The sequence below is a fragment of the Paralichthys olivaceus genome, chromosome 11, assembly GCF_024713975.1.
Source record: "Paralichthys olivaceus isolate ysfri-2021 chromosome 11, ASM2471397v2, whole genome shotgun sequence".
NCBI lineage: Eukaryota > Metazoa > Chordata > Actinopteri > Pleuronectiformes > Paralichthyidae > Paralichthys > Paralichthys olivaceus.
In genome coordinates this window covers 15,587,507-15,596,969 of record NC_091103.1, presented here as the reverse complement: position 1 = coordinate 15,596,969, position 9,463 = coordinate 15,587,507, and the positions used below count along the sequence as shown (strand labels likewise).

At 40.8% G+C, this 9,463-nt stretch overlaps 1 protein-coding gene across 1 annotated transcript; it reads right to left on the bottom strand.

Moving 5' to 3' along the window:
* Window positions 1–469: 469 nt before the first annotated feature.
* On the bottom strand, window positions 470–7,776 carry laynb (layilin b). The gene is made up of 7 exons (XM_020087936.2): window positions 7,567–7,776; window positions 5,486–5,792; window positions 5,082–5,239; window positions 4,052–4,096; window positions 3,824–3,901; window positions 3,535–3,652; window positions 470–3,151 (listed from the first exon to the last, which is right to left on the bottom strand). The coding sequence occupies exons 1-7, from the start codon at window positions 7,637–7,639 to the stop codon at window positions 2,824–2,826; spliced, it is 1,107 nt and encodes a 368-aa protein (XP_019943495.2). The 5' UTR covers window positions 7,640–7,776; the 3' UTR covers window positions 470–2,823.
* Between the last annotated feature and the right edge of the window lie 1,687 nt (window positions 7,777–9,463).

Below are 9,463 nucleotides of genomic sequence, written 5' to 3'. Positions count from 1 at the left end.
TGGTATATAAGATAACACATAGCCTTATATAATGTAACCTGCAGGCCCTCATGTGAGAACAGACGTTTTATCAGCAACAAAGACTTGTCCAGCTGCACACCAGCACCACCTGTTGGCAGAAATTGAAAATTGACGGAAGGCCCCACATTTCTTTTTAAACTAGTGTTGGATTCCAAAGGCTCTGTTTCTTGGAGGGTCTGTTTCCCTGTTTATCTTTGTTCCCTAACATGAACCTATAATCAACATGTGTGATAAGATGTGACCCTGACCTGACCCCCTAGCCCCAAAAAGTTGTCTCTGCCAAACCTCAAGCATTGGTTTCTGATGTTTACCATTTCCTTTTTACATTTTCTCAGCGCAGTACTGGTAATACTTAGACAGCATTCACACACATCTGACGTCACTCCACTAAACACACATGACACTTGAGTATTCCCGTACTGCTATTCAACAAGGAATGCAACCACAATATTGTGCAACCCAACTTTATTTCACACCCAACAATCATGTCATGTTCCGAGATGTGGTCGTTCTCTGGAGCCCCTGTGGTGACAGGTCTAACACAGAACCGTGGATTGCTAAGCAGGCAAAGCCGAGCAGTGCCCCAAAGGCCTCTGCTGTCACGCATAGACTTCCTGCATGTAGGAGTTCCAGATGTGCTTTTGGCATTTCCTGTCTAACATTCTCCAAGAACACACTCAGCCTCTCCTTACTGGGCTTACTATATCTTTCCAAGACACCGACCCAACAGCCCACTCAGTGCACAGTCAGCGCACACTGAGACACAACCAGGATATCTTTATGTTCATAACAGGTACGTTCTTTCAGAGGCAAACAATGATGAAGAAATCCATGACGTGATCTAAAGTGGTCACTCAGTCAATAGTGTCTATGTCAAATCAGTGGTTCAGCTTTTCTCGCACAGTCAAGTGGGGTGGTGGTGGTGGTGGGGGGGGGGCAGGTTTGAGGTTTACTGGGGTCAGCAGAGTTCTGTCATCAGTGTTTCCACATGCACTGTCCTGTTGCCTTACATCACAGTCCAAACAGGAAGCCTTAAATCGGGGCTCACACACAAACACTGCTCTTCAGGTTTAAAGAAAAGGTCAGAATAGTCCCTTAATAGGACGAGTGCATCAGTGGAGAGCTGACACAATCTTTCTGTCCTAGTGCCTCTTACAATAACATCTAGTGAAGTTATTGGAAATATGGTGGAGTAGTTTAATTTAGGATTGTTTACATGATGAGTAACCCTGCGTGAGGGCTCAAAACATGCAGTTATTCCCAGGGTTACATGTGTAATCCACCACGCCGTATATAGCAGCACTTGCTGCACCGCTAAACCGATCTGACTCATGCATGATTATTTGAGTTCAATAATCCCTCCTTGCCTCTTTTTGTCAGAGATGATGGTTAAAACTGGACAAAGGAAAGATCTTGGTTCAATTCAAATGGAATAAACAAATATTAGCATCAGTTTTCCTGTTTGAGGGATATTTAATAATTCTATATATTATATGAAGTTTGAATAAATTATCTATTTGAATCTGTCCACCTGGCTGCTCTAAAATTAAATTGTTTACCCACATCTAGATGGATTTCCATGGTTCCAAGATGATGAATACTATGACTTCAGTCTCATTTTCCTCTATATTGCTTCCAACAGCTAAATTTTTTTTCCACTTTTCCTCTAAAATAGCTCAACGATTATACACGGGTTGGTTTACAATGTTAGACATTCACAGAGTCTAGACGATGGATCTTAGTGACATAGCTACATCACAATGAAGAACAGTTCAAGTCTCATCTTTTTGTCCAAACACCGTCCAAGCTAATAAGAAAACTAACCGAACCCGACCTGAACTGTACAGGGATCCTTTTTTTATGTGTCCAAACCTAACCTGACTCTGAAGCAGTTGATGTAAGCTGCCCTGAAACACATGGTTATTGCTTGTTTCCCCCTATTACAGATATGTACAGTGTAAAAAAAAGAAAGAAATCTACCCCCTGAGCCCAAATGTAATTTAGAAAAATTTGTCTGAACCAAACAAGACCCATCGGGTCTCTGTATCCACACAACACCATGTGTGTCTCAGCAATGATTGGATGGACTGCTATGAAATGTGTTACGCATCCCCCAGTACAGTATATATATACTTTCCCTCTGCTTTGGTTTATAACTAAATATACCTGGAAGACTAATAACATTCCCATTGGCCTCAACTATATTAAGGTTTTAATGTTAATTATCAAATGTTAGCATGACAACACCCCAAGCTAAGATGGTGAACTTGGTAAACATTAAACAAGTTAAATATCAGCGGGTTGTTCTATCAAAACACAGCTGTGCACAGATTCACCGTCACAAAGCAGATATCATAGCCGGAGGCTTGTCTTCTTAATTAATTAAAGGGATTAAAGGGATTTTAAATCTATCTTATTATTTTCACATGGTCAAATTCACAATTTGTTTGACAATCGTAAGCGTAAGAACTCTCTGGTTCTGGGAAGTTCTGGGTCTAAATATACTGCAGAGTCACAGTTAACCAAACTTTGGGAAACCTTGCATTAATGAGTAATGGGACTAGAATGCTTGATGCCAACGAGGGAGCGCTGCAGATACACACAGGAAGCAGATCTATCCTCAAATAACTAGGCTGACACAGCCACCTGTTTGGTAACCCTACACCACACAAGGAACCAGTATGGTGCACGGGAGGAAACAGGTATGGAGAACATTGTGTTCTTCTCTCTGGCTCGGTCATTTTCTCTAGCTGCAGCAGGGTTGACAGACACTTGGGAGAGACCAGATAGACATCGACAGCATTATCCGTAGATCTCATTTTCCACCCAACCAGCCTGACCGTTGCCGCGCCGACTCTGAGCTTTGCAGGTCTCATATATGTCGTTGGTCACAAAGCCGCTCGCCTTGTACGTGCATGACACATTCTCATAATCGTCACACTGGGAGTCTGGGGAGGGACCGCAGGAGTACTTTGTCATGATGTCTGTAGTCGCACTGGCGTCTAGGTTGGTGTGAGGCAGTTTGGTAATGTCACTGAAGGCGTAAGGTCCTTGTACGGGACAAAGTGAAGCTGTGGTTGACTTCCATGGTTGTGATCTGCTGGGGTAGCTCTCTGTTTCTGTCTTCCTCCTGGATATGAAAGAAATGTCATTAAGGAGGATGGCAGGATAATTACAACATGACTGAATTACCACTTTACAAGCCACATAAAATGAGAAATCACATTTGCACTGCATGTTTCTAACTGCAAACTGGAAGGATTTAAGAAGTATACACAGTATATCCTTTTGAAATGTGTCTTTACATCGGCCAAAACTAAATAAATACTTGAAAAAGACCTGCATTACTGTGTCATATTGATGAAAACATATTCTACAAGAGCATTAAACACAAAAATACTAACTACCTTTTGAAAAAACAACATTATTTATCTTCTTATATATTTAATATGTTATTTTATAAATCTGCATTCAGAGAAAAAAAAACTTTAAATGCCACTTTTCTGCTTTTACCTCTTTGCGTGCTTTCTGTAACAGAAGAAGCCAGCAGCTGCAAACAGCAGCAGCAGGACAGCAGGAACAGTTGCATAAAGGATGTAGGAAACATACAGGGTGTTGTCTGAGAGAGACACTGCAAAGAAAAACACATTACTTGACATAAAATAATTCAACACGGCCTCTGTGTTTGATTATTTACGGTACGTCATGATTCTGTTACCACTTGAAACACAGGTTTCCAGTAGTTTCCTTAAACACATTAAGGGCATTAAGTATCTCAACTAAAATGAATTTAATTTCTTACCTGATGACTCAGGCAGAACTATTTTTGTCCTGTCGTCACTTTCTGTAGTAGAGAATAGTTTTGGCCTCAGGGATGGAACTGGAATCAGAAAACAGTCAAATAATATTGATTATCTAACCATTGCAGATTTGAAATTTGACACATCTGCTGCTGCTTGTTATCTATATCTCACAGGAACATAAAGCACACAAGGAGAGTATGTGTGGGGTAGACAAGTGCACATTGTACCTGCATGTGTCATGTTCCTTTCATCAGTAAATACTGGTACTTTTTCTGCAGAGGACAGAGAAAAGAAGTTCACGTCATCCAGCCAGATTTTCTTTTTGACATAAAATAATACATCTTAATAAAAAAGAGATTAAGTCCATAGAGACATACTTAAAAAACATTTATAATCAGAAATAGAAAGGAAAATAATGATACACATCAGGTAGAACCAACAGTAAATGTCATAAAATGTATCAACAAAATGAAATGAGACATGAATAAGAAGAAAACTGCATACAGTAAGATAAGCCTACTGTAATAATACATGAAATGTGCATATGGATTCAGTGAAGGGTTGTTTTACAGTTTTAGGTCCCTTAAAGGACTATTAGAGGGGCCATATATACTGTAACTAAGGCACGGCCAAGGGCCAAAAGTCCCCTTATGACACATTTAAATTCACAGCATTTTTATTTGTATGAGCACCAAATTGCAAGCACTCATAAATATCAGTCCCCGAAACAGATTTTTAAACCAAGATTCATGAATATCTGAGAAACGAGAAATCGACGAAAATGTTGAAAACTCTCAATGCCAGTTAAAAAAACATCTGTGCCTCTTTTCCGAACCCACAACCAAATTTTTTTTCCTGACTCATAACGCATCCTTCTGCAAAGTTTCTTGGTAATCCGCACAGTAGTTTTTGCATAATCCGGCTAACTAACAGACGCCCATGACAAATGCAGACAAAAACATCACCTCTTTGTCTGAGGTAATCACGTGAATCTGATATTATTTAAGGTTAAGGTTTCGTTTAAACATTAGCAGATGTTTGTTTTAGGTTTCCAGAGAGCAAAGCATTAGAGTAAACCAAGCAATCAAATTGTACACTAAATATTTAGTTCTAGCTGTTGTCAGCATTGGCCACATTTCACTAATGGTCAGACACAGATTTAAGAAACCAAATAAAATCAGTGTTGAAAATTCCCAGTAGCTGTCTGCACAACCAAGTACTGTACAACAGCCCAGTGTCAGTGATCTGCTCGTTCACCTTCTGGGTATTTGCAGACAACGTTGTTCTTAGAGTAGCAGTTGACGTCACTCCACTGGAACAGGAAACGACCATCTCCGTCAGGCGGAGCAGATGACTGATCGTACAGAACCACGCACATTTCACCACGACACGATGGCTCATCCCAGTGCCAGTTCCTGCAGCAAATGTCAGCCTCTTATCACATTTCTTATTGTATCATTTGACAGTTTTCATCATTGCGTGCAGTTTTCCTCAAAAGGGACTGTACACATTCCATCACTCCCATGCAAACTTCATTTAATCCAATAATCTCTTCTAAATCACAACTGAAAACAGGGTTTTTCCACTGACATTTCCTTTTTTTATCCCCTGTCCTTCAAATGGTTTTCACTGATGCAGCAACACAAATTAGAGATACAGACCTGAACTTGGCCTTGCTTCCTTCCAGCCAATAGTACTGCGAGGGACAACTTGGAATTGTGGCCCCTGCCCTGTAGCGCTGTGGCCTTTGGCGGAGAACGATCCAGAAGTCTCCATCTCCGGCCTGCAGCTGTTGTATGAACCTCTCTACCAGTCGCTGCTCACTCTCTGTTTCAATGCTGAGCAACTCGCCCCCGTCGGACCTACAGGTCTGCCTGGCATCTTCGAAGGTCACTCTACGTCTGCTGTCCTGAATGTTGGACACCTTGTAGCACGGTCGCTCTGTCCCACGCCGGCAGATCATTTGGCCTGCAGTCAAACATCAGGGAGATAACAATATGTTGAGTTCAGGGTTTTTGGTTTGTAAAGACTTCCTGTGGCTCCTCACAGCAGAAAGGTTATAACCACAGTTCCATGGACAAATTAGGAACCAAACATTTTGGGGTCACATTGCTGTGCCAAAGTCATTCCACATTTTACCGCAACATGGGCAGAGCAAACCGTATGATCGTGAAACATATTTTTAAGGCCTTGAAGAAGATTTTTTTCTTTTCCCTACATTCTCTAGCAGTTGGAATAGTGTTGATGTTGTGGTGCAGACAGTGAAAAAACATTTTAAATATGCAGGTCTGAAAAATGCAGTGGTTTGCTGAGGTGGCACAATGTGTTTATTATTGACTGAAGTTTAATTATCGCTTTATTCTTGATTGTCTAAAGGTAATGAAGGCATGTAACTCAAAGCTGTTCTTTGTTTTTGTTCCTAAACCTTATTTCTTAAACTTGAGACCGCTTAATATGAAGTTATGCCAACCTTTGACCCTTGATGGTAAGAAATATATATATATATATGTGGCTCAGGAGATAGAGCGGGCCGGCCACTAACCAGAAGGTCGGTACTTCAATCCCCCTGCTCCATTAGTCTGCATTATGAAGGGGCAAGCCACTAAAACCTGATGGCTGTGCCAACAATGTATGATGTTCCTGTGAATGTAAATAGTTTTGCAAAACTGGGAAAAAAGCACTATATAAATATTGTCCATTTGCTGGAGGCTCAGGAGCTAGCACTGCATTCCCAGGGGTGAAAAACAGGAGATTTCCCTTTTTCAGACATTTGCTGTCACAGCAACAAAGGGGCTGAAGGAAATATAAAAAATAGCTATAATGAAATGAAAACATAATATATACAGTGTAAATAGCATTGCACATTGAAGGCAATGCGATTTCACAGACAGAAAATTGAAAGTTACACCTGACAACAAGCAAATGTGACAGAAAAGTAGAAATAGTAAGAAATTTTTCTATTTATTTATTATTATTTACTCATCTGTAATGATCTGGGGATGTTAAGATTTCTCATGTAGATCTCATTACGCTGAGGTCTGACCACTTCATTTGACCACTTATTGATGATTTTACATCAACAGATGCATGTATTGTGTGTTTTTATGGGGAGGGGGTTATATGTTTGGTTTATTTTCTTGTTTGGGTTGAGCTGTTATGTTTGTGTTATGCTGTGATTGTTGTCTCGTAGTGGGAACACTGAGGCAAATTCCAAACAACTGCAATTGTGTGGCGATAAAGTATTGAATCTTGAATCTAGTTTCACTGTGATGCGTTGCTCACATCTTTTCCCTTGCAGACAATGATACATGGGTCTGCTGTGTAGTCAATAGGACCCCAGATGCTGTTGTTATCATTGCTACAGTTGTTTTTATATCATCCTCACATCAGGATATAGGACTAGTTGCATGAAAGGAGTTTGTAGTGAGAGCAGTTGTTGGAAAACCTCCTGATTTGAGACCAGGGAGAAGTGAATCAGTTTGCTGCACATCACGTGTCTGTGTCTGTTTATCATTATCAAGATGATCTGGTCACAACCCTGTCCACCCTCAGAGGAGAACCTGTAAATAACATCAGCTATGTAACAAACACACAGTGGAGACACTTTCTCTGTAAGAAAAACAAGACAAACACACACACACACACACACACACACACACACACACACACACACACACACACACACACACACACACACACAGGAAACTGTCTGAAACCGCACTCCTCCGACATTCCTTCTTACCATTTATTTTAGAAGCGGATCCAGGCTGGAACAAAACGAAGACGACGGTGGCAAACAGCTTCATAAAATCCATCTCTACATGTTCACTACATGAGCTGCACGGTCACTGGTGAAATGTTAAAGGAAAGGAGAGAGTGAGCTGCTTCTGCAGAGCTGAACTTTTCTTTCAGCGCGGAGACGAAAAAATCAGATCACAACCAGCAGAGGCAGCAGAGGAGAGGAGAGGAGAGAAAAAAGTGGGTCGACTAGTGGAAGGCGTGCACATGGAGTCTACATGAGACAGGAAAAAAGAAATAAAGAGTGAGATAGTCCAAGATCTTTCTTTTGCTAAAAGAGAAAGTTGCATCTATTCCTTCGAGATGCAAAAAAACAAAACAAAAAACAGCAACTGAAGTATGATTTTGTGCATTCAATGTGCAGCATGTCCCCATTTAATCCCATTCACATCTAGTAATGTCATTGTAATGGGCTCAATCGAGTGCTTTGTGCATACACTGATGCATCATGCTCCCTGTAATAAAATGAAGAGTGGTGGTGATTGGGGAGGAAAATGGCTCAGAGGAGAAAACCAAGCAGGAGAGCGCAGAAACTCTTAACGTCCCGTGTCAGCTTTTCCCTTTTCTTTGTCTGCTGAGCTCCTGTGATGTGATGCAGCTTGAGTTTGCTGACCACATGTCTGGTGTATTTATTCAAATCTCATTAAAAACAAGCAGGAGTCTGTGAAAGGAAACTGACTCAGGCCCCTGTGAAAACACCATGACAGACACAGGGAGGGCAACACAGAGATAGGGACAGAGTGGGAGATAGAGAGGGTTAGAGAGAGAGAGAGAGGGAGAGACATTCAGAGGAGGAAGGGAGGAAAGGGAAAAGATTTTTTTTTCTCAGAACCATACTTCCTGTTCATTGCTTTGGGTTGGTTTCCAGGAGCTGCAGCTTAATTTCCAGAAAACGAATGATGCTGACAGTTTGGAGCAGTTGTATAAGTTACGCAACCGAAATAATTGTTTTTGGCCCTAAAGAATAAAGATTAATTACGTAGTTAACTTTTTTAATGTCTTGTTTTTTATATATTTCCATACCACTTTAAGTTGCCTTATGTCTGAATGGTGCTACATAATTAAACTTGACTTGCCTTGCAACAAAAACAATTAATTTTACGCTGCCTAATCCAGAAAAATCGCCATAATTAAAATTATCCCACGAGAGACTGAGACACCGACAGGACGAGTGGACGCCTGCTTCACTTGCGGTTGAATAAAAGTTCTGTTTGTTGTTGTTGTTGCCTTAGAAAATAATGTCTTCAGCACTCCAGAGCTGTTAAAGTGTTGTGGAAGTACAACCATGTTTGAATTCAAGGAGTGCTTCTCTCGTTTAAAGGAGGTTGATTGTAATATTTACTGTAATTCGTGTTGTGGAAGGTTATTGGACATCATTCCAGCACTATAATAGGTTCAAATAGCAGCTAACCCTTTTTTAAAGTAAACTTGAAGTTCACCCAGAGGGCACAGATTTCACCAAACTACACACCTAAACCACAACACCTTACGTTTCCCCACCAAAGTGAAGTACAGGTACAGCATCAATACAGTATTTTAGAAAAGATTAAGACACTCACCAAAATCAAAAATGACTAACGTATCTTTATAAACTATATGGCACTAAGAGAGTGCATACCTCCGCCAACAACCAATCATCAACCAACAACCGACTGACTAACAACTGACCGACCAACAACCGACTAACCAGACAAAGAACAACCAAACAACAAACAGACAGTGGTGAAAACATCGAGGTAACAACCCACACACTATATACCAGACTAGTGAACTGCCACTACACCTCACACACCTCCCAGTTAGAAGCACACATCAAAACACAGTGTGTAAGCACAGCACTG